The sequence below is a fragment of the Anas acuta genome, chromosome 28 (genome assembly GCF_963932015.1).
Source record: "Anas acuta chromosome 28, bAnaAcu1.1, whole genome shotgun sequence".
NCBI lineage: Eukaryota > Metazoa > Chordata > Aves > Anseriformes > Anatidae > Anas > Anas acuta.
In genome coordinates, this window is record NC_089006.1 from 3001910 (window position 1) to 3029095 (window position 27186).

The 27186-nt window shown below is 57.1% G+C and overlaps 2 protein-coding genes across 4 annotated transcripts; one reads left to right on the forward strand and one right to left on the reverse strand.

Annotated features, from left to right (window-relative positions):
• Positions 1 to 112: 112 nt before the first annotated feature.
• Positions 113 to 4262, forward strand: CHRNB2 (cholinergic receptor nicotinic beta 2 subunit). The gene is made up of 6 exons (XM_068662616.1): positions 113 to 433; positions 1320 to 1465; positions 1548 to 1592; positions 2104 to 2213; positions 2322 to 3279; positions 3926 to 4262. The coding sequence occupies exons 1-6, from the start codon at positions 391 to 393 to the stop codon at positions 4094 to 4096; spliced, it is 1473 nt and encodes a 490-aa protein (XP_068518717.1). The 5' UTR covers positions 113 to 390; the 3' UTR covers positions 4097 to 4262.
• Positions 4263 to 5481: 1219 nt separating this feature from the next.
• On the reverse strand, positions 5482 to 18211 carry ADAR (adenosine deaminase RNA specific). Of its 3 annotated transcripts, none has more exons than XM_068662563.1 (15): positions 17920 to 18211; positions 14530 to 16065; positions 13210 to 13396; positions 12983 to 13140; positions 12430 to 12571; positions 12023 to 12240; positions 11618 to 11774; positions 10435 to 10633; positions 9742 to 9835; positions 8204 to 8332; positions 7966 to 8099; positions 7625 to 7807; positions 7021 to 7133; positions 6496 to 6623; positions 5482 to 6224 (listed from the first exon to the last, which is right to left on the reverse strand). In XM_068662563.1, exons 1-15 carry the CDS (start codon positions 18069 to 18071, stop codon positions 5984 to 5986), a joined length of 3771 nt encoding a protein of 1256 aa, XP_068518664.1. In that variant the 5' UTR covers positions 18072 to 18211; the 3' UTR covers positions 5482 to 5983. The 3 variants fall into 3 exon arrangements, with proteins under 3 accessions (XP_068518664.1, XP_068518665.1, XP_068518666.1); XM_068662564.1 differs by having other exon boundaries at positions 10435 to 10606; positions 17920 to 18210; XM_068662565.1 differs by lacking the exon at positions 17920 to 18211 and adding an exon at positions 17339 to 17874.
• Positions 18212 to 27186: the final 8975 nt, after the last annotated feature.

Below are 27186 nucleotides of genomic sequence, written 5' to 3' on the forward strand. Positions count from 1 at the left end.
GCCCCGCCCGGTGCGGGGGGAGGTCACGTGGTCCCCGGGAAAGGGGGCGGGGCTTGAGGAGGGGGCGGGGCCTGAGGTCCCGGTTGGGGGGGGGGGGCCCGGTTCGGGGAGGGGCGCGGGGAGGGGGGGCCCGGTTGGGGGGGTCCCGGTTGGGGGGGTCCGGCCCGGCCCCCCCCCGCCGCTGTCTCCGCCCCCCCCCCGGTGTTCCCGGCGGAGCGGCGCGGGGCGGCCCCGGCTGAGCTCCCGGCACCGCCTCCCGCCCGGGGCCGCCCCGCCCGGGCCGCCGCCGCCGCCGGCTCCAGCACCGCGGAGAGCGCGGGGCAGCACCGGGGACAGCGCCCGGGCACCGGCACCGGCAGCGGGGTACCGGGAGCGGCACCGGCAGCCCCCATGGCGCTGCTCCGCGTCCTCTGCCTCCTCGCCGCCCTCCCACGTAAGTGCGGCCCCGAACCGGCACCGGCACCGGGAGGGGAGGGAGGGGGGGGTGGGGGTGGGGGTGGGGCAGCGGGCGGGGGGCTCCGGGCCGCCGCCACCGACCCCCGCACGGCCCCGGGCCGGCCCCGCCGTGCCGGCAGGGGGGGGACCCCCGGGGCTCCCGGCCCTGCGCCTGCAGCCCGGGCACGCGCCCCCCGGTACACCCCCACCCCTCACACCCCCACCCCACACCCCCCTCATGCCCCTAACCCATAAAACCTCATTACATCCCCACCCCATTGCACCCCCACCCCATTACACTCACCCCATTGCGCCCCCACCCCTCACACCCCCACCCCACACACCGTCACCCCCTCACCCCATTACACCCCCCACCCCATGCACGCCCACCCCATACACCCCCACCTTATTATAATCACCCCACTGCGCTCCCCCCATATGCTCCCACCCCACCACACCCCCACCCCACCACACCCCTGCCCCATACACCCCCACGCCATTACACCCCCATCCCACACACCTCCTCACCCCATACACCCTCACCCCATGCAACCCCATTACTCCCCCACCCCATTACACCCCCACCCCTCACACCCCCACCCCATATACCCTCACCCTCCTCACCCCATACACCCTCACCCCGTACACCCCCATTACACCCCCACCCCATACACCCCCACCCCCTCACCCCATACATCCTCACCCCATGCACTCCCATTACACCCCCACCCCATACACCCCCTTTACTCCCCCACCCCATTACACCCCCACCCCTCACACCCCCACCCCATTACACCCCCACCCCTCACACCCTCACCCCATACACCCCCACCCCATACCCCCCCGTTACCCCCCCCACCCCCACTCCCTGTCTGGCCCTGCAGGCAGCCTGGGCACGGACACGGAGGAGCGGCTGGTGGAATACCTGCTGGACCCGGCGCGCTACAACAAGCTGATCCGCCCGGCCACCAACGGCTCGCAGCTGGTCACCGTGCAGCTCATGGTGTCGCTGGCGCAGCTCATCAGCGTGGTGAGTGGGGGGGCTCGGCCTCACGACCCCCGCCCCATGCCGCCACCCCCATAACCCCGTAACCGGGCCCCTCTCTCCGCAGCACGAGCGGGAGCAGATCATGACCACCAATGTCTGGCTGACCCAGGTGAGGGACCCCCTGCCCCAAGACCCCCTGTCCTGGGACCCCTGCCCCAGAACCCCCTGCACCAAGACCCCTGCACTAGGACCCCTTAACCAGGATCCCCTGCCCCGGAACCCCTGCCTCAGGACCCCTGCCCCGGGACCCCCTGCACTGGGACCCCTTAACCAGGACCCCCTGAACCAGGACCCCTGCACCAGTTCCCCTGCACCCTGCCCCGTCCCCCCCCCCCTTGCAGCCTTCCCCCCCAGACCTTCATGCACCCTGATTTAGGACCCCCATGCCCCCTGCCCTAGGACCCTCCCCATTTCCTTGCCACGGGACCCGCACTCCCCTTGCCTGGGGACCCTGCGCCCTGCCCTGGGACCCCCTGATTAGAAACCCCTGTGCTCCCTGCCCTGGGACCCCCAGCCCCCCAGATTCCGGACCTCCACGTCCTCCTCCCTGGGACCCCTCCTGTGCCCTGGGACCTCCCCCGTGCCCCCCCGTGCCCCGGGCTGAGCGCGGGTGCCGGCAGGAATGGGAGGATTACCGCCTCACCTGGAAGCCGGAGGACTTCGACAACATGAAGAAGGTCCGCCTGCCCTCCAAGCACATCTGGCTGCCTGACGTGGTGCTCTACAACAAGTAGGTGTTGGTTTTTTTTTTGGGGGGGGGCGTACACACCCCAAACCCACCCGGGGCACTCTGCACCGCTGGGGCAGGGCCGGGGCTGACTGCATCCCTTTGCCCTAGCGCCGACGGGATGTACGAGGTGTCCTTCTACTCCAACGCGGTGATCTCCTACGACGGCAGCATCTTCTGGCTGCCCCCGGCCATCTACAAAAGCGCCTGCAAGATCGAGGTGAAGCACTTCCCCTTCGACCAGCAGAACTGCACCATGAAGTTCCGCTCCTGGACCTACGACCGCACGGAGATCGACCTGGTGCTGAAGAGCGAGGTGGCCAGCCTCGACGACTTCACGCCCAGCGGCGAGTGGGACATCGTGGCGCTGCCGGGGCGGCGCAACGAGAACCCCGATGACTCCACCTACGTGGACATCACCTACGACTTCATCATCCGGCGCAAGCCGCTCTTCTACACCATCAACCTCATCATCCCCTGCATCCTCATCACCTCCCTGGCCATCCTCGTCTTCTACCTCCCGTCCGACTGCGGTGAGAAGATGACGCTCTGCATCTCCGTCCTGCTCGCCCTCACCGTCTTCCTGCTGCTCATCTCCAAGATCGTGCCGCCCACCTCGCTGGATGTGCCGCTGGTGGGCAAGTACCTCATGTTCACCATGGTGCTGGTGACCTTCTCCATCGTCACCAGCGTCTGCGTGCTCAACGTGCACCACCGCTCGCCCACCACGCACACCATGCCGCCCTGGGTGCGCACCCTCTTCCTTCACAAGCTCCCGGCGCTGCTCTTCATGAAGCAGCCGCGGCAGAACTGCGCGCGGCAGCGCCTGCGCCAGCGCCGGCACACCCAGGAGCGCGCCGCCGCCACGCTCTTCCTCCGGGCCGGTGCCCGCGCCTGCGCCTGCTACGCCAACCCCGGGGCTGCCAAGGCCGAGGGGCTCAACGGCTACCGGGAGCGGCAGGGGCAGGCGCCGGCCCCCCCGGCCCCCTGCGGCTGCGGGCTGGAGGAGGCGGTGGAGGGCGTGCGCTTCATCGCCGACCACATGCGCAGCGAGGACGATGACCAGAGCGTGAGTTGGGGCAGGGCTGTGGGGTGCACGGGGAGCCGGGGGGAGTCTGGAGGGCTGCGAGGTGCACGTGGGGCTGTGGGATACGGGCAGGGGTGTGGGCAGGGATATGGGGTGCACGCGGGGCTGTGGGGTGCATGCATGACCGCGGGGTGCGTGTGGTGCAGCGTGTGCGTGCTGGTGCCTGGCTCACCCCGGGAAGGGACGTGCGCTCCTGCACACCACCACCAGCAACGTCCCTGCCTGGCCACATCCCTGGGGCCCCTCGGGACCCCGTTCCTGGCCCCAACCCCACTGCTGCAGCCCCTTCCCCAGGCCCAGCAGGATGCGGCTGCTCCAGCCCTGGATCCCGGCAGGGCTGACCCCATGCAGCCGCCACAGCAGCACCGTGAGGCTGCAGATTTCAGCGCAGGCAGGCCCGGCTGGGGCTGCTCAGAGTTTTCTGGGCTCAGCAGAGGGGCTGGGGCAGGGCCCTGGGGCTGTGCCGCGGGCTAGAGGCAGCTCCAGGAGCCGCAGTGCTGAGGGTGCAGATTTGGGGCTCTGCAGAGCAGCGAGGAGCTGAGCCTGCGGGGACACGGGCAGTGAGAGCAAAGCTGGTGCAAGGCAGCTCGACCCCGGGGCTGACCGAGTTTCTCCCGGCCCCGTGCAGGTGAGCGAGGACTGGAAGTACGTGGCCATGGTCATCGACCGCCTCTTCTTGTGGATCTTCGTCTTCGTCTGCGTCTTCGGCACCGTCGGCATGTTCCTCCAGCCCCTCTTCCAGAACTACGCCACCAACTCCCTGCTGCAGCTCGGCCAGGGCACCCCCACCTCCAAATAGTGCCGGGGGCTGCCCGCCCTCCCCGCCAGCCCCCAAGTGCCGGGGGCAGCGGGGGACTGTGGGCTCACTGCCCGTGCCCCCCAGCGGAGCCAGGCAGGCAGGTCCTGGGGCTGGGCGCTGGGCTCCAGGCAGCCACTGCAAACCAATAAATACTCACACAGGAGGGGACTGCTTTGTTTTACTTTCATTTCATCCCACACCACTCCCCAGAGGTGCTGGCACAGGGCAGGGGAGGGAACAGGATGCGGGCAGGGCCCCCCCCACAAGGTAAGAGGCTGGGGGGGGGTGATGAGCTGGAAGAAGAAAATCGAAATTGCCAAGGGTTGGAGCATGGTGGTGGGAAAACAGCTCCTGGGGAAGCATCTGACTCCTTCCCACATCCCCATTTTAGCACTGGGTGCTCCCAGTGATGCCCAAACCAGGGTGAGGGGCCCGAGCCCTGCATCCCTTGGGGCTCCCTGGGGCTGCGCTGATGCAGCAGCACCAGGAGGAGGCTGAGGCTGCTCCAGCTCCCCGCGGTGAGTGCACTGGCAGCAGGACGCTATTTTTAGGTCTGACCTGGAGGCATGGACAGGGCAGCGAGCGCGGCAGGCAGTGGTGCCACCATCCCCTGCGAAAAAACAGGCTCAGCCCACCGAAACCAAGAGCAGCCCTGGGATGAGCTGCAGTCGTGATTTATTTTCATTTTATTGTAAATTGGGCAGTTTGAGGCCGAGGGTCGCAGCACAGGGACAGCAGCCCCAGCTGGCCCTGCTGCAGCAGCGCTTCCCACGCTGGCACTTGCAGGCAGGAATTGGCCTCTTGGGGGAACATTTTAAATTGAGTGTTTTCTATAAATACCACTTATCCTCTGTGCAGCCAGGGAGCAAGGAGCAGACAGTGACCAGCAGCGGGTTGCTCTGGGGGAAGCCGCACCCCAGAAAGGATTTAAAACCCAGACATTGCACCCAGCCAGAGAAACCGTGGGCTGCTGGAGTCGGTGCTCCCCATGCCCTCCTCTCAAAGTGCTCCATGGTGTGTACAGGGCAAGAGCCCCACTTAACGCAGCAGGCTGGGGGTTTGTCATGCTTTGCCTCACCCTTGGGGTGCAGTTCTGGGTGAGCACAGGCCAGGACAGAGGGAGCAGCGACCCACACGACCTCATGAGAGCCCAAGGCAGGGAGAAGCCCCCGGCCACAGCACCCAGAGCTGCCAGCAGGGTAACAGAGGGGGCATGCAGACTGGAAGGGGGCCCAGCCCCAAAACCTCTTGGTTAAAGAACTGAGTTTTGTGCAGAAAATTCCTTATCTCATAGCCCCTTTCCCCTCCAAAAAAGCCCTCAGCTCTACCACCCAGGGATCCTTTTTCAACCTGCAGCAATTCACACAGCCGTGGAACAGAACCAGTTAACAATACAGAAAATTTATTAAACAGGGAATGTAACGCTGGCCGCCTTGCAGAGATTAGTCTGTGTCCCAGCCCAGACGGGCTGCCAGTCACCATCCAGACAGAACAAGAGACATGAAACCAGCCAGCTTTCTCAAAAGAGAGAATTTGCCTCAAAACCTGCCAGAGGGAGCTGCAGTGCACAGTGCAGTGTTTCAGGTTTGCAGTCCAAGAATCCCTCTGGTTTCTTGTGCCTTCTTTTAAAAAAGAGAAGATGCGAACATAAAGCAAAGAGACTGAGCCTGCCCTAGATTAAAAAAAAAAATACAACAAATTCCATGCATGTTTTAAAAGAGAAAGGGCAGGGTCTCAGAGCAACAGGAGCAGAGAGAAGGCAGCCAGGCCTACAGGGGAAACTGCTGCGTCCTACCGACTCCATTTCAAAAAGGTGGTGGTGAAAGATGGACGCGTACACCCATGCTCCCACCTGCACACTCAGCCACACACCCACAGGGAATCTCATTATGCATCAAGGAAAGAGAAATTATCTTCCTCTTGGGGTTTGCGGATCCAGCTGCCGTAGCCCATCTCCTCTAGCGCGCTGAAGAAGCGCTGCTTAGCTTCTTGGTAGGACGTGGCTGCCTCCTTAGCTTCTGAGTACACCAAGAACTTCTGCAGGTCTTTGCGCTTGTTCTTGGCACAGAGCTGCTGGAACAGGGCAAACGTTTTCCTCTTCGACACACGAGACACCTCCAGCTTCGGTCTGAGAGAAAAAGGCAGCCATGTAAGACACGACAGAGACACAAGCAGGAGCAGGGGACATGGGGAACAACTGCACAATCGGATGCCTGCAAGATCTGGCTCGGTGAGACTGGTGTAGGGCCTGGGCTGGGCAGTGTTTGTTCTGCTTCAAGAGCTCAAATCAGCTTGAAATTCTCCCCAGACGTGATACTGTAACTGCTCGGAGCATACCAGTTCTTCATGGCTGCCCCTCTCTTCCCAAGCAGAAAATCAGCACGAAAGACTCCTCTTACCCATCTACTTTCCCTTTTGTGCCATCCAAGACTTCAACTTCGCTTTCATCAGCAAGGCACCAGTTCACCGAAGACTCCTTCGTCTTGCCCGTCTGCCTTGCAGAGTCGTACACGCTGACCCGCCCGACCTGCATTGTCAGGGGTAAAGGAGGGTTTTGTGAGGTGTTAAATCCCAGCTACCCCACTCTGCTCCTTCTGGGAAGTGATCGCGCTGGGTCTGATCTCATCTGGGACAAGCAAAATCTGAGGCGTTCCTGTTCCCTGTGGAGAGGGGCTCAGCCTCTCCCAAGCGCTAGGTTCTCACCAAGCTGAAGGCTACAGGGGCAACCCTTGGTCTCCTTTCTCCCAGTAACCCACAGACACTGGGGAACACCACAAAGAGCTGGTTTACAGGTCACTGCCCTTCTGACCCTGGCTGCAGGCGCTCTGCCAGGTGACACCCCTGCAGGGGCCTCAGTGAGGTCCAAGCCCATGGACAGAGGTGGAAGACAGGATGGAAATAAAGAGGTGTCAGGGCCACGGTACCTCAGGGTGGTTGATGTGATACGGAGCCTGCAGCCTCTTCTGCAGCACGTCCCCGTCTCGCACCATGCGGCAGCAGATTGCACGCGTCAAGTGGCCCTGGCTGTACAAGTAACCTGTGAAGAGGCACACGAAGGCATTAGGAGACAGGGAACTGTACAGGTAACAGACAAGGCACACACTGAGAACCACAGCACTTCCCACAGTCTACAGAAAGCTGGCAGCCACAGGGATCAGCAACAGCGACCTCCTCATTGCTACACGTCCCCTAGATGTGTAAGATGAAGATTTATAGACTGCAACGTTTATCACCAGACATATCCAGGCAATTCTTGTCTCACCCTCCTAGATCACATGTGCCTTCTAAAAATCGAGAACCCTGGAGAAAAACCTCTCTCCACCTACTACATAAAATCCACAAACTCCCTTTATACTTCAAAACAGAACAGCTCTGCCAAGAATGGCGTTTCGGTCTGTTACTCCTACAGCCTCCACAAACGAGCTTTTCCACCCCTGTGGGAGGCAGGGTATTTGTCAGTGCAGCCCATTTCGAAGCAGCAGAGCAGCACAGCTGTCCCAACCCAGAAAGAACCTGTGGGTCTCATACCAAGTGTAACAGAGCTGAGATAAACTGGCTCTATGAAGTGTGACAGCAACGCTCCTTGCAAACCGAGTACATTCCAGCGTAAGATTTTGTCACTGCAGGACATGGTGCGCAGCCTCTCCCCATGCTGGATCCCATCCCAAGTTGGCACAATGTCACTCGACTCCACAGGAATGGTACCTTCTCCTGCAGAAGCAAGGAAGAAAGCTTTTCTGTAGAGTCAGGTACTCAATAAACCTCAAAACCCCATCAACAGCTGGATGGGAAGTTATCTTCTACACACAGGCACTGAACGATCTCTGAAGTCAGCCTGGCTCTGCCACGCAGGGAGCAAACACACTTACCATTCTCCACCTTGGTCCGCAGCTTGCCTTGCTTGGGGTTCTCAAAGAGAGGCTGATGCTGAGCTTGCCCCATCACGCTCGCCTGATCGCTGCAGGACTTATCAAAGAGTGCCCCGTCCCCACAAGGTGCTGTGCTAGAAAATAAATGCTCCCCAGGTCAGAAGCAGGTTGCAGAAAGCTGCTGTGGCCAGCAGTGCAGCAGCCACACAGGTCACTGCCTGTACAACCCCATACAGACCTGACGTAGAGGTGAAAGGTGACATTGCTCTTTATTTTGAGTCTCTTCTTCCCCGCTGGCTCAAAAATGCTCTCTTCTGCAGAAGAAGGATTAGACGGGTCATACTTCATCAGCTCACTATAGAGAAACCTGAAAATAACAGCAGCATACCATCAAAAGGCTGCTTTGCCCCTCTAACAAGGAGTACCTCAGTCCAACCACTGCCACAAACTGAGGACACCGCTCCTCATCCTGCCACACACAAGAGCAAGACAAGGAGTCGTGGTGGGGAATACTTGGAAGCCAACCTACAGCATTCAATACTCCAGACAAGGCATGAAATAAAGCAGATTTCTTGCAATGCAGAAGACACGTAGTAGAAAGTGAGTATTCTGTCAGGTAAGCAGACAGAAGCACTGGAAGGGGAGAGAAAGGAGCCTGCCTGGCTCTGCTCTGCTGCTTGCATGCACCTGATCCAAGCGTGAAGACGCCTTCAAGGTTGGTAACCTAGCACCTTTAGTCAGCACCAAGTTCACATCAACAGTAAAAAGCCCCAAAGGCAGCTGAACACAAGCAGAATTGTTAGCACAACCCCACGATCCATTTACAGCGACTGGGTCTTTTATGGCTGCTTCTGTCTGGGAACAGAGAAAAACCTTGAGGTCTCCAACATGCTGTCAAGGACTAAAGAAAAACTGCAGCTTCACAGAGATTCCTCAAATAAAACCTGTGCAGGCACTTTGCAAGGAGAGGTGGAGCTCACCATTCTCATCTCTGACAGGCTTTGCTGTGCCAAAGCAGCCCAGCAGCCACAGCTGTCAAGATTAATAGCAGAGACAGACAGTAAGCAAGAGCGCAACGCTCTGATTTTACAGCTTGCTGGGGAGCAGCCCTCAACACCTTCCAGCGCTGAGGAAGACAGATCCTAACAGCAGCAGACAAAGGCTTTACAAAACCAGCTGGCTTCGCTGTTCGTAACTGGGAAGGGCAGACAATTATAAAAGGCTTGCCCAACTGCATCTCACTTCAGTTCAAGGAAAGAAAAAGCGCCATGCTGGATGTTTATGCAAAGATGAGAACAATTGCACTGTTTGGTTTGGGGAAAGCCCCTCCCAACTGATGGAAAGTAATTTCTCGCTTCTCAACATGAACACGTTTGACAAATTTTCCTGAAGCTTTCTACACCTGTGCCCAGAAAGGCCGCAGCAGGATCTGGCGGGCAGATTCCCCGGCACTCTGACAGAAAGCTGGGCTCAGACTGAAACCACGCTTTGCGTGCTGGCCAAGCAGCCTCTGCAGGAGGCTTTATTTTAAGTACATCCAAAGCGGCCCTTGGGCTCTTGGCAGGTTTCCAGTTCGGTACTAATTTGGGACCATTCAGGCATGGCCCTTTCTTATCAGAAATCGTATCCTTCTGTTTAACAACACATGGGTAAACAGCGGCGTTAAAGGATCACAGCTACCTCCAAAGGAACCATCACAGCTACATCCCTTTAGGATGGGGTGAGCACCTTTTGGCAGGCACCTCTCCCTCTCCTTTGGGTTTCCCCTTGTCTCACCTCACAAAGCCTCTTCGAGAAATGATTTCCGCATGACAGTCATTCACAGTCTCCCCCTTCAAGCTCAGTTCTTCTCCTTTCACACATCGATTACCTGAAAAAAAACACCACAGAACACATCACAGAGTCAACACACAGCTTTACAGAAGAAGTGAGGATTTTGAAGGTTTTATCTCACCTGAGGTTTTACTTCTCTGGGATTCTGAGTAGCAGCACCCTGACTATGAGATTATCCTGATCCAGGCAGTTAGGAAAATAAGGGACAAAGTACAGGCTACTTTAGGGATAGTGAAGGCTTAGGTTACCACGGTTTTAGGGCAGTGTCCCTTCAAAACCCTCTGTGCTTTTCAACCAACCACTCTGGGTGGAAGCACAGCAGCTAACTGGGAAGAGGCCTAAGGTATACAAAGCTGTGAAACTTTGGGGGATCTTGTGCTACACAACGCAGGAATCCACGCTCTGAAGGATGTGCACAGACTAGTGCAGAGCAATGCAAGCAAAGATTAAGAGCAATACAGCTGAAGGCACAATCACTTCGTTCTCTCTCTCTCTCACTAAATCACTTGTGACACTATGCCAACCCCAGGAGCATTTCTTGCCCTCTCTGAAGAAGCCTGCAGCAATTCCCTACTCATAGCTGACAGGGAAGAGCAGGGGGTTCAGAGATCAGCTCATGCTGGAAGCTGTCCATACCTGTTCCGATGCTGACCACGACTCCCAGGTCGTTGTTTTTCCTCCGCATGATGATGGCAGCCAGGATCTTCCGCCCAAGCAGGCTGTGCTGGATGCGAGCAGTGAGGGCGTTGAAGCGCTGGTGGCTCAGCATGGCCATCTGATCGTGGAGGGTACTGCCACTTACAGGGAGCTGGAACGGGGATGCAGACCAGGATGGCTAAGAGACCACAAGCAGGTCAGTGAACAAAACAGCTCGAGCAGCAGCAGCTAGCCTGAAACACAGCTACCCAAGCAGAAGGCAGGAAGACAAAACACAGACCATAGGGAATGCAATTTTGGGCTGAACACACGGAGAGTATCAAGGGGTGGGTGAGGTTCTTTTGGTTATTTCTGGGGAAATACTCTCCAACGCGCTGAGCTCCGCTTTAAGCACGTCATCAACAGACAGCAGCAAGCTGTCCTCCTGGCAGCAAGCTACATGGGCTGAGGAGCGGCCTCCTGGGATTGCCAGGGGGAACCCCACTGCAAAGGAACAAAACCAATCTTGCCCGTTCCCAGAGACTCAGCCGAGGAAATCTGTTACTGGTTTCGCAGGAATTCCTTCTCTGGCTGCCTGTTGGGAGACTGCGCAGTCACTCCATCTCAAACGGGCACTTGCCTCCTCTAGCACTGCTGACTGCCACACTGTCCCCGATGGATTTTCTATTTACAGACACAGCTGCTACACTCAGCTGTGCAGCTGGGAATGCAGCTTTTAAGACACCACAAAACTCAAGTGTGATTTAAAGAAGCACAGGTTTGGGACAGCCATCCTGACACAAACAGGGCTTTGTTCTTATCTGATACACGACTTTCTGAGCTGACATAATGTTTAGTGTACTATGAAGGAATGCAGAATGGAATTACTTTAATCACAAAACAAAAATGAGCACGTTCCTGCTCCACCACAGGAGCATATTTCAGCAGCTTGGGGAAGTATCTGAGAATAACATAGCCCTACAGCAGACACCATCATGAGGGAAGAGAACGTCTATGCCCTGAGGAAACAACTAACCCATTTTGGGAGAGCATCAGCTTATCTACACCTTCAGAGAACAACGATCTCACAGTTGCTCTTGAAGGCATTTTTCTGCTGGACTGAACAGCACAGGACAGGCAGGGCTAAAAAAGCAGCCCCAGCCTCGGAGGAAGAGGATGTTACCTCTGTGATGTTGATTCCCTCCATGCGCTCAGCCTTCTCTGTTTCCCCGATCAGGACTCGGAGCGCTGCGTCAGCTGCCTCCTGCTTGCCCTGTTTTTTACTGTGTGCAGTTACAGCTGGGAACCAGCGGCCTCCAACCTTCGCCTGATAGACAAACCTGTAAAGACAGCAGCGCACTTCTGAGAACCTCAGAGGCCCCCTGGATTTCAGTCTGCTTTTATATCTCAGTGAAAAAAAAGAGCAGAGTGGAGGTAGCTTATTGTTGCCTGGACACAAGGTTTGGCAGATGCAGAAGCATGGCCTGTTGCCACCTTTAACTGCATCAGGAACTTTCTCCTGAAGAACAGATAGAGAACACAACAGCAAAAACACACAGTTTCCTCCTGGAGGGATGCAGCTACTTACTTTGGGTCGTGGGGAGGTCCTGACTGGTCAATGAGTTTGAACTCTGCAGCAAAGCCATTAGAGCGGGCGTACTCCAGCAGGCCACTGACAGGGTTGACGTTCAGGTATTTGATGAGCTCCCCAACACCCTTCGCTTTTGCTGCCTTGGATTCATCCGGAGCGATGACCTGTGCTCCACAGCCACGCGTGGACTGCTCACCCTGGGGCTTCACGACAGGCTAGAGCAGAGTTAGACAGGAGAAGGCTGTTAAATACAGAACAGCAGAACAGCTGGTATCACTGCAGGACAAAGCAAACCTCTGCTAGAGCCAGGACATGACTTTGTGGGGTGAAATCCAATGGAATACAAAACAAGGAGGAAATAAGACAAACAAAGTACTTGGGTCTCATAAAGAAGCTCTCTGTACCTGTTCAGGTGAGGCACATGGCACAGGCTCTCCAGAAAGAATCTTCATGGCAACTTCTGCTGCCATTTGCTTTGCTCCCTTCTTGCTGTTTCCTACCACAGCAGGGAAAATTTGGTCACCCATTTTCACACAGTAGCTGAACCTGACAGGACATTATAGCATACGAAGAGTGTTAAGCATAGATGTTGCAGTCTGTTTATTACCCCCTTCTCCCAGTTTAAATTAAATCCTTCTGCATTCTCTTATTTAAGTCTACCATGACGACCTCAAACAGTTTGAAATGCCAGTCCAGCACTACCAGGTACAGTACAAGACTAGAAGCTGCTCCTGGTTTGGTAGAACAAACAGCATCCTTTTTCTCTGAGAAAAGGCATTACTTTTGGTCTCTTTCTGGAGGCAGATGTCTTGGAGAAGCGATTCCCAGACTCCTGGGATAAGAGAAGCACTCAGCTATGTCAGCAATGACCACGGGAATGTGGGTAGCATGCTGAACAGCAAGGACATTAAAGAAAGGGTTTCTCTCCTCCCCGAAGCAGACAACGCCATGCCATACCTAGGATCATGAGGTGGGCCGTCCTGAGAGAGCAGCTGGAATTCAATCGTGTTCCCTGATTTTTGTCCATACTCCATTAATATGCTGATAGGGTGCTTCCCGGGAAGCACGTTCAGTTGAGCTGGAGCTGACGACGACTCTGGCTCTGAACGCAAGGGCTACAGCAAGAAACCAATTTCAGACCAAGCAACGTTTGACCAGACTTACAAACAGAAGACAGGACTCACCAGTTCTGATTCAGAACTGTTGGATGGAAACGGCTCTTCACATTTAATTCCATCGGGCCTTCCGTTCTCTGCTTCTTGCATCAGGACCTTCATAGCGTTCGCTGCTGCCTCCTGCTTAGCAAGCTTTTTGCTCCCTGCTTCTGCTGGTGGGAACCGGCGCCCACTGATCACTGCCTGGAACTTAAACCTTTGAAAGAAAAAAAACAAGCAAGGTTAAACCAAGAGGCAAACCCACGGTGTTCTCACAGCAAGCAGCTCCTCTTGTGATTCAAATAAGAAGGAACAGCTAGCTGCCATGGACAAAAATATCAGGGATGCCAAGAGCTCTGCATCTGGGCCTTGCTTCACGGCATTTCCAGAGCTGTTCATGAGACATATAGCAGCTCTAGATTTCATTCTGAAAGTACAGCTCAGCTACGTCTCCTGCACACAGAAGAAACTTAAAAGCAGCTTGCAGTTCCACCTGCACCTGGTCATTCAGGGACATCTGTCCCTCCGGTGTTTTCCCTGACTACTCAAAGTGCTCGTGAACCACCCAGTGCATTCACACCACCTCAGAGGTGCTGCCACACGTAAACCTCTTGCCTGTGATGTTTTTGCCTCCCTCCTCCTTGTGAGCACTACAGGGCTTTTCTCCTGGCCTCCAGCCCCTGTGCAGAGGAAACCTGCTTCCAGAAAAAAGGGGTCAAGTGGGATCTGGAGAGGGGTTGTGGGGCTGAATCCATTCAGATCACCCCTTACAAAAAAAGCCTGGGACTCTGTCTTTAGAAATTAGGCCAATTTTCCTGTCTAGCGAGTCTATTGACGTACCCCAGCGTGGCACATACGTACTTTTCACCGTTTCACTGGTGCTCAGGAACAGCCACAATCTGACAAGTGGAGGCAGGACTCCACAAACCATAGCGTCACGCCACGCTCTGCTCGCACGGCATCCACTCTGACCTGCTGCACCACAGGGATGTTCTGAGCAGGTTCACCTCATCTAACCCGAGATATCCATGCCCAAGGGCTTTGTTTGGGGCTCCCTTTATACCACTTCCACAGAGAGAACATCCTGACTGCGTTTGGATAAGGGAGAGGCACCCCAGAAATGCCCGTTTTACTCTCTGTAATCTGAAAGTGATGAAATCCAGGCTGCCTGGGGTTAAATTTTAGAGTTTTTTGTTTTGTTTGCTTTTTTTAAGCTCCTACAAGGAATCAGCAAGGCCAACCAGTCCCAAATGAGGAAAACATTTAAAAAACAGGCCCTTCAGGACAAGGCCAAGTTGGTTCAGGTCAGCTTAAACAAAGAGACAGCTCAGGGAAGTCAGGAAATCTTACCGTGGCTCGTGAGAGGGCCCGCTCTGCTCCAGCATTTCAAAGTCACAGTGCTGCGAGGTGTACTGGGAATATTCGGTAAGGCCACTCACTGGGTTCTTCTCCTGACAAGCCAACAGTTTCTCAACAGGCGTACACGGGAAACCAGTGTCAAACTGGGTGGCGTAACTGGGGGAAGCCTGGGAGTTCATGATGGACTCGGACTCCTCAGGCTGCACGTTGATAGTGTTCAGATTGTCCGGGATGTCATCCGAAGCCCACCTGCCATTCTCAGAGCTGTCATAGGTACTGAAGCTAGAAAATACGGGCTTAGTGTCCTCAGGCACGGCTGCTTCTGTGTCACTGTCGCTGCTCTGGTCAGTCTGCCCCGCAGCCTGCTGCCCGTTCTCCACACTCGATCCTGCTGCTGGTGAAGCTACAGCCACCGGCATCTCCTGTGGGTCTGCAGGACCAGAGGAAGATGGCAAACTCACCCCAGGCACAGGATCTGCTCTTCTGCTCACTGCGCTGGCCTTCAGCCGCATCTGCATCCGCTCGCGTTTCCTGTCGGTCAGGGACCATCGTGGAGGGTTGGAGTTTTCCTTGTGGACGTCGCCCAGCTTCTCCAGGGCGCTGAGGAAGGCGTTAACGTCCTTGGCCTTCGAAAAGCCAATGTTCTTGGCAAGGTTGAGCGCCGTCGTTTCTGCCACCCTGAACAAGTAGTTGCAGATTTTGTCCTTTGTCTCAGCCATCGTGGGGCTGATGTCTCTCGAGCTGGCCGCGCTCCTCTCCCCTCTGCTCTCAGAAGCTGAGGCCGTGCTGCCCCCGCCGTGTTCAGGAGGGTTTCTTTCTCTCCCCGTGCTTGGGCTGGCAATCCTCCACAGCGGTGGCGTCTCTTCGCCTTTGTGCAATTTGCCTTCTCTGAGGAGCTTGTACAAAATGCGGTTGACTTCTTTCTTTTGAGTTTTAAGCTTCCGTGCAAGATCATAAACTGTACAAGTCTTCCCCACCCCAAGCTGCCTGAAGATATTCAGAATTTCCTGTTCATGGTTCTGCCCAGCAAGAGACAGTTGCTGGAAATTCAGACTTATGGTGTCAGAATCTCTCTCCCAGTTCTGACCGTGGTGCTGAGGAGGGCGACAATGTGATGAAGTTTCCACCCGTGGGCACTTGTTGGAGAACCTACGGCACCCTGCTCTGCCGCGCCTGCCTTGCCATCTCCCTGCAGGAGCTGCTGCCACAGCCGGCCAGCCTCCGACGCGCGGTTCCTTGTAGGATTGCAGCTCCTGGATTACACAGACTTCTCTGTCCTGCCCTTCTAGGAATTGCTGTCGTAAAAAGGCTTCCCGGTTAGTTTCCCGTGAGGTATGGGGGCGGTGAAAGAAACCTGGGTTAGTGCTGGAGAAGTTAGGTCTTGAGCTGGTAAAATATGAGCCTTTGCCTCGAGTGGTGCCTCTGTTCATAGCGCACTGCTGCAGCACGAGGGGGAGCCGGGCTGCCTTCGTCCCGGTAGAATAGAAGCTGCTGTTCCCTCGGCGCACTCCAAACCTGAAGAGGAACCTGCCAGGAGGGGGAAAAACAGGACTTCAAAACCCAGTTACACAATTACAGGCTTCCAGAAACTCAGTCGGAACAGCCTCCCTACTACCGAGACATCTGAGGCATCTTTGCCTTGCCAAACCTTCCTCTTTCCACAGAGTTTAAATTATTCACGTAAGCACAAATGGCAAATTCTGTCCACTCAGCACAAAATCCAGCAGTTGGGAATCACAGGTGAAGATACCCACAAGAAAACAGCTTAAAAAAAAAAAAAAAAGAGTGACCCTCTCTCCTTTTGGGGCTGAATTTCAAGCTGGCTGCACGGAGGCTGTTTGTGTTCTGGCAATGCCTTCTGTCACCAGGCGCCTCCAAAACACAAGCAGCTTTCACTTGGCTGCCCTCAGGGAGGCGAGAATCGCAGCTCTGGTTTGCAGAGAAACAGCGGCACGAGGAGGCGAAGCAGCTCGCACAGGACAGAGCAGAGCCGCAGTGGGCTCAGAGCAGTTTTTAGACTCGTGGCCTGAAGTCTGACACCCTAAATGTACTTTCCTTCCTGGACGTGACCTACAGAGGTAAAGCAGCACACTGCACGAGGAGTAAAGTGATAACATACAGAGAAATCGGATAGGTGCGGGCTTCCTAACAGTATGAAAGGTATTTTGGGACTGCAGCCCCAATTTCACTCGCATCTCTGACAGCTGGGCCATCCCCCTGTGCTACAGGACATAGGTCTCAGCTTTTTACACGGTTTTTAAAGAAAAGAAACCAAGCACGGGATAAAACCTAGCCCTTCCGGCACTGCTGCTTGTGAACCGAGCGGGTAAAAACATGCAACTGATACCTTCCTACCTCCTCAGTGACACCCAGGTCACCTGTCCTCCCCTGTGTGGCTCAGGCTTTCTTTGGAAAACTGACTTGGTGAAGAAAGTTCCCTTCCTTCATACAAGGAAGGAAGTTCCCTCTCCTTCGTGAGAGTTTTGCAGCCACGTGGGGCGAGCTTTGACGGGCGAGGTGTAGGAGCTGGCAGTTACAGTGACAGGGAGAGAAGGAGGTGGGCTGCATGCGGGGTAACTCGTTCCTAAAGTCACTTAAATGGCAGAATAACAGCAAAATGCACAGAACCAAGTACGGCTCAAGGTCAGCGGGGGTTTCACTCTTTAAACAAGCCCCTGCCTGCACCCAGCCACCACCCCGGGAACACCGCGGGCTCCACGGGAGGTGAGCCCTGAGCTCAGGGCAGTGCTGGCAGAAGGACGAGGGGGTCGGGGACTCACCCCCAGGCTGATGCTCTTACCTCGCTCCTGGCCATCAGCTCCCGTACACACCAGGCCCAACCGGGCAGAGCGCAGGCAGCACCGGGCCCCCCCGCAAGATGGCCGCGAGCTCCCTTTCGGTTTCGGTTCCCGAACCCTCCCCGCCCCAACAGGGGCGGGCAGCGCCCAGGCTTGGCCCCGTGCCCGGGACAGCGGCGGGGAAGGGACGGAGGGGAGGGGGAGGGGGAGGCGCAGGCAGGGCCCGGGGCTGGGCAGCGGCTCCCGGCGGGAGCCTCGGCCCGGCCGCCAGCACCGGGGCTCTCCCGGTGGTACCGGGGGCTGCGGGACCCCCGGCCCCTCACGGCCGCCGCTCCGCGGGGCGGCTCCCCTGGGAACTCCGCACCGGGGACGGCTCCGGGCCCACCGCCTGCGGCCTCCGGGACACCGGGAGGGGAACGGGGGGGAGCCCCGGGCCGCACCGGGCAGCCCCGGGCCGCACCGGGCAGCTCACGGGGCAGCACGGCCCGGCTCCCCGAGCCCCCCCCGCCCGCCCCGGGACTCCCGGTGCCGAGCCCGCCCCCCCCACACCCCCCTTCCCCCCCCCCCTCCGCCGCCCCCTTACCCCCTCCGCCGCCGTCGGCGCCGCGGCGGGCGCACAATGATGACGCCACCAGGCCCCGGCTGCGCCTGCGCGGAGCGCCGCGAGGCCGCGCGGCCGCCATCTTCCTTCAGGGCACAGAGCTTCAGGGCCTGTTTGCAGGCCGGGCAACGCATCGCCGCGGCGTGCCCGAAGCCCGGGCGCGACACCCGGCTCACGCCACGGGTGGGGGGGGTGCTACGGGGGTACCTCTGGGCGGGGGGCGGCGGCGGCGGCTCCGGTTTTATCCCGGGGGGCGGCGGGAGCGGCCGCCTCAGGCCTGGGCCCGCACGTGCCCGGCATGGCGCATGCGCCGCGGCCCCGCCGCTGGGCCGCGCATGCGCACTGAGCACGGGCCGCGTGCCCGGGGGGGGGGCGAGCCCGGAGGGGGCTCCCCGACCCCCCCCCCCAAATCCTGCAGCCCCCCCGGGCTCCCCCATCCCCAAACCAGGGACGTTTGGGGACGCTTTTGTGAAGCTTAGGTTCAGGGTTGTTTAGGTTGCTTTTCTTTTTTTTTCTTTTTTCTTTTTTTTTCCTTTTTTTCTTTTTTTTTTTTTTTTCTTTTTTTTTCAGATGATTCTGGGATTTTTTTTTTCTTTTTTTTTTTTTATTTTTTTATTTTTTTTTTCTTTTCTGGCAGATTTGGGGGTTTGTGTTCCCCAGGCCGATTTCTGCACTTTATATTTTTTATTTATTTATTTTTTTTCTGTAACAGGGACGCTCGTTTTCTTAAATAAAAAAATAAAAAAAAAATAAAAAAAAAAAGCCCCCCCCCCCTCAGTCAGCTGAAATTTTCACCTCTTGATTCCTGGCAGGATTTGGGAGTGCAGAAAACCCTGGGATGAGGCTCAGACCCTGGGGTCTGGCGCTCCCAGCCCAGCCAGGCAGCGTTTGTTTCTCACCCACTCATGAGCAGCGTGAATGACTGCGGCGTGCAGAGCACAAAACATCAAATCCTCAATCTGTTCCTTTTTATTTTTTTTTCCCGTTAATTGCCTGTGATCGCTCTGAAGCTTTAACCCAGCCTCAGTGAATCTGATTCATCCCTGCAGCTCGCGAGGCCCCGCAGGAGGGTTACGGGGCTGCTCCCCGCGGTGTCGGTGTGATTTACCCTGCCCGTGAAATCAATAACCCACAGCACGAGTTCTGGAGCCATACATCCTCCTGAACTGCAACGCCCCGAACGCGACAGCCAGCCGCTTAATCGATACGAGTTCATTCTCCGTTCTCCTCGTTTGTGGAAAATTGGGCAGCCTCCAAGCTGGTTTCCATAGGAACGTGATTTGAGACCGTGCGAGCCGAGCTGCCGGAGGCCCGGTGTTAGCGCGGCGGCGTTCTCAGCTTCGTGCTGCCAGAAGCTCCCGGGGCCCCCCCGGATCGCAGCCGCCCAACGCTGGGCTCCCGCTCGCTGGAAACGGGCTCAGGGAGTTCATTTGTGCTGGAGATAAGGCGCTGATAACCGCTTTGTGTGCTGCTGCGGCCCAGGCGGAGGCTGCTGCCTGCAGGCTGCTGCCTCCAGCCCGTGCTGGGGGCTCAGGAGGGTCCCTCTGCCCCCCCAGCAGCACCCCACACGAGAGCTGCTGGGGCTCGTCCTGCCCCACGCCCCGCGGGGGCTCCCCCAGGCCCCACAGGAGGCTTCCCGGAGCCGCGGTCCCCGCGCGATGGCAGCATTTGCTAAGGCACTAACAGGCCGGAGACGCCTCAGGTGCCTGCTTTGTTTTGCCTCCCTCTTCTGAAATGAAATGAGATGAAATAAATTGTAGCACAGCTCCCCCGCCCGACTCCCTGTTCAAATGCCAGCTCTTGGATACGGCTATTGTTCCGCCGAGCTTCATTTTAAAGCCGCTTTATTAGCCGCTCTGAAATATCGCTGCCTCGCTGTTGAAGTCAGCCTGTTCCTACCAGGGAGATAAAAGCCGATGGCTTGATTGCAGAGGGGACATTTTGTTGCTCTCCTAAATCAGATGGCTGCATTGCTTAATTGAACGTGGCCCTGGGAGCGCTGCTGTGTTATCGGGCTTGCTGCTGCCTGCCCCCCTCCACCCCAGGAGCAAATTCTGCTCTCGTGCTGCCGATCCGAGGGGTGCAGTCAGGTGCTGGCCTTCTCGCAGGAGCCCCCGTCAAGCCCTCTGGGCTCCTCGCACAAGGAATTGGGCTGATTCTGCCCCTCTGTTCTCCAAACCAGGCAGCGTTGCTCTTCACACCCTGGGTGCAGATGCAAAGCTGGGAGCTGGCATGGAAAAACTGCAGCTCCTGTGCCTTCAGTTCCCATGCAAAGTATTTTTTTTTTCCCCCACAGATAATTTGTTTGTAGCTAAAACCACAGTGCAGGTAACGCGATGGGTCCATCCGGGAGTGTTTTTGTGGTGGTGTGCTTTTTATACAAGCGTCTAGCAATTAATCAGCCCGAAGAAGAATTACCCCGAGCTTGTTACAGCATCACAGGACAGCACCGAGCTCTGCGTGGACCAGCTGGCGCTCGCTGGCAGACAGATGCACAGACACCTGCTCGTCCGGAGGGAGGTTGTGCTCACACCTCCAGCCCTCAGCCTCGTTTTTCTCAAACATGGGAAAATCTGACCCATCCTGAGCCTGGGGCACAGGGGAAGGTGCTGAATTGCCATTTTTTTGCTTTGCTTCAGCCCCTCCGAGCCTGCTCCTGCTCCCTCGGGGCTGTTTCCCAGCTGGCGAAGCAGCAGGGCTACGCGGAGCATCACGCAAGCTTTTTCTTCTAAGGCTCCTTGCCATTCAGCAAAGGCGTGAACCTGAGCTTTGATAAACCCCGGCAGCTGCCATGTCTGCTCTCCAGAGATGTCAGCAGCAATTACTCATCTCCAGAGCTCCCGGTGCGGAGGGGAAGGGGGGGACTCTGCCGCTTCTCCCATCCACACGCTGCCGGTCCTGCTCCGGGGACGGGACAGCACGCTCCTGCGGCCAACATCCTCGGCCCCGGGGTGGGAAGCGTGGCGTGGGAAGGCAGCTGTGGATGGCACAGATGCGGCAGTGCAAGGAGCCGCAGCAGTGACTCCCAGCGCAGCTGCAGCAGCGAGGAGCTCAGGTTTGTGCCGGCTCTTACAAAAGGCAGGGCGTTGCTTGGAAAACAGGCAGGAGACGGAGCGCGGCACCGCCGCCGGCTGATCCTCGCGTGGCTGGGGATGCCACGTGAGCACAGCCTTCGCCTTTAGCTCCTGGATGATCACAGGCTTATCTGCCGTGGGTTCACGGCCACCACAGTGTCCACTTGGCAACTTTACCCTGCCGTGTTCTCCTTCAGCCTCGCACCACGGTTGCCAGGGGCTTGTTTGGCTCGGGGACAGGTTGTTCCGCCGCTGCCACCGCAACCAAGTGCTCTCTGGCCTTTTGCTGCCTTAAGATGCCGGCGTCGCTCCTTGGCATGGCTCACGCTGCTCCAGCCTGGTCATCTCCTCCTTATCAAGCTGTCGTCCCTCAGGTGGTGGCTGAAGCACCACAGGGTGTGGGATGGGTGCCTGGCACCTCTCGCAGAGATTTCTTGGAGGGGGATCAGCATGAAGGGGACCCCACGGCCACTGAGAATTGATGCAGCAGCTCCCAGAGAGTGAATCAGTTACATTAATGAACACTTCCAAATGCCAGATTCCGAGCAGCTCCCTAATATATGGCATTAATATTCTCTTCTGTAACCTTTACGTTGCCATCCAGTCCAGTTCCCTTTTGCCCTTTGCTGCTCCCTTTTGCGTTTAATATTAAATCTGATTTGGCAGAGAGAGGGCTTTACTGTGCACTCAGACAAATCAAAGGGATTTCACAATCCCTCAGCTGGGAAAAGCATCAGCCCGAGGGCAGAACACATCCCCTGGGGCTGCGCCCCCAGGCAGGGCTCCCCGCTCGCAGCTCCCCTGCTGCTCGTCACCACCCCGAGGGCAGGGAGCCAGGGGCGGTTTTTCATCCGCAGCGCTCGAGGCGCTCGCCTCGGGGCTCCGCCGAGCCTCCTCCCTGCTGACCCTGCCATTTTCTTCAAGGTCAGCGCTCTGCAAACTTCAGGAGCTGCCTGGGGAGGCAGCGAGACAGACAGCCCGCTGCTCTCAGCTCCTTTTTATTTATGGAGCTATTGAGCACAGAGAGACTGGTTAATGGATTGTCTCGCAAGGGAAAGCCTGGCGCAGCCGGGTCTCCAAAGGGCTTCCTTGCGTGGAGGACTTCTTTGTGCCTCCCACAGGATCCTATTACACCTTCTTCTCGGCTTTTTCTTTATTCGCTGTGAATTATTTTTTCACGCAGCACAACCCAGCTGACAGAGCCGAGAGCTGTAGATCAGTGACTCGCAGAGATGGATAGGCAGGAGGGCGGCTGGAGGGAATGATGGATGGCACGGAAGGTAGTTGTTTGCAGATCTCAGGGACATGTACGGTGCTTTAATTGGTTGGTCTGCACAGATTTCCCCACAAACAGCATTTTTTAATCTAAAAGAAAGCAAGAAACTGGAACGTGTCTTGCTTCTTTCATGACTTCCCTGGAGGCAGCAGCAGCACATTAAGGAAAAAGAGAAGGAGGAGGAAAAAATAGTCAGAAGCACCAGGTGGCTGAATATCTTGCAGCCTAATTGATTCCTCTTTAATTAGTACAAAACCTGTTGCTCCCAACCAACGTTCAGTGCAGGCTTTGGAGCAAGCAGCATCCTCCCCGGCTCCACGCCAGCTTGGCGTGGCGGCACGAGGCGAGGAGCAGCCGGGGAGCGGCGCAGAGCTGACGGTGCCACCTCGGCACCTGGGGACGGGGCTCACCTCCAAGGTCTGAGATGTTCTTCCAAGGAGCAAGAGCGAGAGGAGAGGAGAGGAGAGGAGAGGAGAGGAGAGGAGAGGAGAGGAGAGGAGAGGAGAGGAGAGGAGAGGAGAGGAGAGGAGAGGAGAGGAGAGGAGAGGAGAGGAGAGGAGAGGAGAGGAGAGGAGAGGAGAGGAGAGGAGAGGAGAGGAGAGGAGAGGAGAGGAGAGGAGAGGAGAGGAGAGGAGAGGAGAGGAGAGGAGAGGAGAGGAGAGGAGAGGAGAGGAGAGGAAGCCGTGTCAGCACAAGGTGTTGGAGGGGAGCGTGTGGGTAACGTGACACTTCTTCGCTTGCCCTCGCGTGGAAACCGCTCGCCAGTTATCACCCCAAACACAATGGCATTTTTCGAATGGAAAAGAGCTTAATGCTGTTAAACTGTTTGTCATGGATATAATTTCAAGTGGCTTCATCCAAGCTCAAGCCTGCTTCTGGCTTGTACGTGGCCAGTGAAGACAACCCTAGAGCAGCGTGCTCCTGAGAGCCCAGCGCCAGGGCAGGGCAGGAGCCAACCCTCCTCCAGAGGCAGCCTTAAGTGCAGGCGTACGTAGCACACAGGAGCAGATACTTAGCTTCAGAATATCAGCTTGCTTTTTTTATTAGTGGAAAGGATGATGTTCACTTCCAGTGAAGTTACTTCTCTGCTTGCTGCCTCCTGAATTCTGAAGGGACGTTCAGGGACTTGCCTGAACCAGGTTCTGTGCTCGCTGCTCCCAGATCAGGTGGGGACTTTCTCAAGCAGGCTCAAACTCAGCCCCTGCAAGCATCTGCCCAGGTCTCTAGGGCTTCTGAAAATGCCACCTGATGGTTTTAATTTTGGTCTTTCTGATCCACGTCACCCCTTCCACCAGCACAACGTGGGCACAGCCACTCCCCTCTCACCCAGCAGCTCCTCTGCAGCAGGAATCTGACTCTGCTTCTGGACCCCCACTTCTGTCAAAATACCAGCATGGAAGAGGCGATAACTGGTCTGGAGGTCTTGCAGCAAAGCCCCCTCTGCCAGCCGGTTCGCAGCCGTTACCATTGCTTAAGCACAGTGGCTGCTCCCCAGCAGGAAATCCAGAAATACCCATTTAGGTAGAAAAGCGTAATTTACCATTGCATTTCACAGCTGGTTCCTGCTGAGAAACCCTTCTTATTGTGCGAGTGCCAGGCCAGCAGGCTCTGGGAAATGGAGATAGCTTCTTCCATCCTGATAACCACGCAAAGGGACACAAATGCCATTAATACGAGCCTGGCATCTTTGCAGGCAGATGCATCCTCTGTGAGCGCTCATGGGAATTGCAGGCACGTCTGGGAGAGGAGAGGAAGCTCATGTGCGAACACTGCGGCCTGACCAGAAAGATAACAGCACCCAGCAGCAGCTCAAACATCCCTTACGAGCCTCCCTGTGCAGTCCCAGCCCCGCAGGTCGCTGCTGCGCTGGGTGACCGTGGAGAAACGCCGGAGACCCCGGAGCAGGAGGGGAGGCAGCCGGAGCCCCCTCCCTGCCGTGCACCTCGCAGCGGATCAGGAGCAGTTTTCGCGGTGCCGAGCTGCTCGGCTGATGTTGCCCAGAGCTCTCCGGAGGCGTGATGTGGCCTGCAGACCTCACACCGCGCTGCGGGATAATTAACAGTAACGAACAGCCCCAGCGGCGCCTGCGCTCCCAGGGCTGGGGCGATGAAATTAGCAGCCAGGCAGCCCCAGTTTTACCTTGGAAAATGAGCCCGTGTGAAATGGAAACAACCGCAGGGAGACGGGCCCCGAGCTTGTTTTATTCCTGCAGCAGAGCTCAGCCTTGGAGGGGGAGGTTATTCAGGAGGCTTTGCTGATTGCAGCTCCCCGTGGCTGCAACCTGGCCCCTCGAGAGCAGAAAACCACTCTGCGGCTGCCTGCTGGGTGCCCTTCAGCAGGTAAAGGGGCTTTCAGCTCGTCAGCTGGGGAAACGGCAGCATGCAGAAGCTGGAGCCCTCCTCCTGCCTCCTTCCAAGCGCAGAACCTGCTGCAAAGCCCCCGGCCACGCGCCCGCCCTCGTCCCCAGGAGCTGCCTCCTGCGCCCAGCTCATTTCCAGCACGCAGGTGCCTGTTCAAACCCAGGGCTCATGGAGCAATTTCCTCCTGGTTCTCCCCTCCCTGCTGAAGGCCAGCAGTCCCCCACTGATTATAAAAAGCTCCATCTGCTTTCAAGAAACCATTGAGCGAAACAATTAATAGCTTTTTTTTTTTTTTTTTTCCCCCTCCCATCACCACCACTGCAGCGTGCACACCGATGCTGCCACGGCACCGAGCGTCCCCCCCAGGCTGGGAAAGCAGAGGACAAGGGGACACGCGAGGGACACGGTTCTCTGCCTCCATGCAGAAGCCTTAATCCCAAACCATTAATAAAAGCAGATTTCATGCCGCACGCAGAGATTAAAGGAATTTCACCTAGTCTCCGGGGGCAGCATCAGAGCTACAGCTGTAGTCACACGTTGGGGGCTCTGCCTCGCTAAGCCACTAATTTGGGAAATGAAGCTATATGCTTTTAATCGCTTATCAAAGAGCCCCTCAAATTGTTGGAGGTATTTTTAGAGTTTACAGGTATTAGCTCAAAAAAAAAAAAAAGCCCAATTTACTGATTCGTCACGGTTCATCCACCACACATCACCCCCTCCTTCCTCCTCTGCTGGCCCCGCAGCACCCACGCCTGGATCAGCCAAAGGCTTGTGCCCACCCGAGCCCTCCTGCCACGTGTGCAGGACGTGTCCCGGGGCAGCTGCTTGGCTGCCAGGCCCTCGCGCTGCTGCTGCATTGCCCGATTTTTTATTTTTTTTTTTCTAAATGGACTGAGCCAAAGCTCACAGCACAGCGCTCGCAGGCTTCAAGCGAGGCTTTTGAATCGTCGCCTGGATTTAGCAGCACCAAGTGGGAAAGGCTCCAGCTTCCCCTTCTCTTCTGTTCCCTCTCTGAAGTTGTTTTTGTGCCCTTTGCGCTCCAGCCAGCTTTCATCCTCATTTGTTAGAGGTAAGGGACAAACCAGGCCATTAGCTGGATTGAAGGAGCAGTCCAGGTCCCACACACTCACGTCTGTAGTGCTCAGGTCACGTTGGGTAAGCAGGAGGGGAATCCTCAGGACACCTCGGTGCACGGCTGGAGGAAGGAGGATTTGTGACCCTGGCAAGCACCTGGAGCGTGCCACAGACCCCACGAGGCACATGGAAACCCCAAACCCCTCCAGCAAAACCCCTCTGGGAGCAGGTGGCTTGAGAACGCCTTGCTGCTCGTGTAGGAACCTGAGATTCCTGGGAGGGAGCAAGGAGCTCACGCGGCCCTACAAAGCGCCGAGCAGCTCCCGGCACGGAGCTCGTGTTGTGGCTGGAAGGTGGCAGAGCAGCCCCGGGCTCTGGTAGACGCCGCCGCCGTCTGCTCGGGTTTCTCCAGGCTCTTCTCCTCCCTGCTCCTCGCTCTCATTCAGAAAAGACGAGCCCGGCGCGGATCAGAGCCAGGCGGGCTGCCAGGAGGGAGCCTGCGATTAGGAGCAAAGCCGGCATCTGCCACCTCCGCGGGCACAGCTCCTCCCTCGGCCCAGCTCAGGGTGACCCCCGGGGAAGTTGAATTCTCTCTGGTGCCAGTGGCAATGACAGAAGCCGCCTCAAAGCCTGGCGCTGGTGCTGCTACCCCCGTGCCTCCCTCCAGCCCCATCGCTGTCCGTGCCTCAGCACCCCCACGGTGCAACGGAGCGGGGAGGCTCCCCCCTCGCCAGGGTCTCCCCGAAGCACACGGATGGACCACGGCAGCCTGGTGCAGACCCCCAGAGGCACAAAACTGCTTCCCGGGGACACGCAGGGAGCTCAGCACCACCTGGGGACGTGCCACCCACCGCCACAGGTTTCCCACCCTGCACCTCTTGCGGCACGGGGTCGTCCTACAGTGATGCAACCACGGCACGAGCACCCCGAGCCTTGCTCCGAGCCAAAGCCGAACATGAACACCGCTCCCACCGGCAGGAAGAACAGAGCTCCAAAGACCAGCAGAACAGAGGGGTCCGAAGCGTTTATATATGTACGTATATATCATATATTTGTGTGTGTAACTATACATAGGTATCTGCATACTTACACACCGCACAGGTAAATATTTATAGATACTGACCTCTTCAGATTAAAGTCCAAGGCACTTTTTACAGTGAACAGGTTAAAGCCATAGTTTAAAACATGCCTGTTTCTGGGTACAGATCAGTTTTATGGCAATGCTGTCGGGACAGGCAAGTCCCCGCTCCCTTTCCCCGTTTAGGAGACCCAGCCACGCTCAGACCAGAAGGAGGAATGTAAGCCCGGGGCCAGAGCCTGACTGCAGAGACACGAGCAGCTCCGCCAGGGCCAGGAGGTGCGTTGGGGTGTGCTGGGACCCCGGCAGCGCGAGGGGAAGAACACTTTGGGTAGAAGACGGAGCAGAGCCGGGTGCTGCGAGGCGCGCACCGAGCGTCCCGGCTGA

Bases quoted from the DNA above. Each gene is read 5' to 3' on its own strand.
- CHRNB2 (XM_068662616.1), top strand. From the start codon at position 391: ATGGCGCTGCTCCGCGTCCTCTGCCTCCTCGCCGCCCTCCCAC. The intron at 434-1,319 runs GTAAGTGCGGCC...CTGGCCCTGCAG, and splicing joins CCTCCTCGCCGCCCTCCCAC to GCAGCCTGGGCACGGACACG. The intron at 1,466-1,547 runs GTGAGTGGGGGG...CTCTCTCCGCAG, and splicing joins TGGCGCAGCTCATCAGCGTG to CACGAGCGGGAGCAGATCAT.
- ADAR (XM_068662563.1), bottom strand. From the start codon at position 18,071: ATGCGTTGCCCGGCCTGCAAACAGGCCCTGAAGCTCTGTGCCCTGAAG. The intron at 13,141-13,209 runs GTGAGTCCTGTC...TTCTTGCTGTAG, and splicing joins ACAGTTCTGAATCAGAACTG to CCCTTGCGTTCAGAGCCAGA. The intron at 6,624-7,020 runs GTACCGTGGCCC...CTGACAATGCAG, and splicing joins ATCACATCAACCACCCTGAG to GTCGGGCGGGTCAGCGTGTA.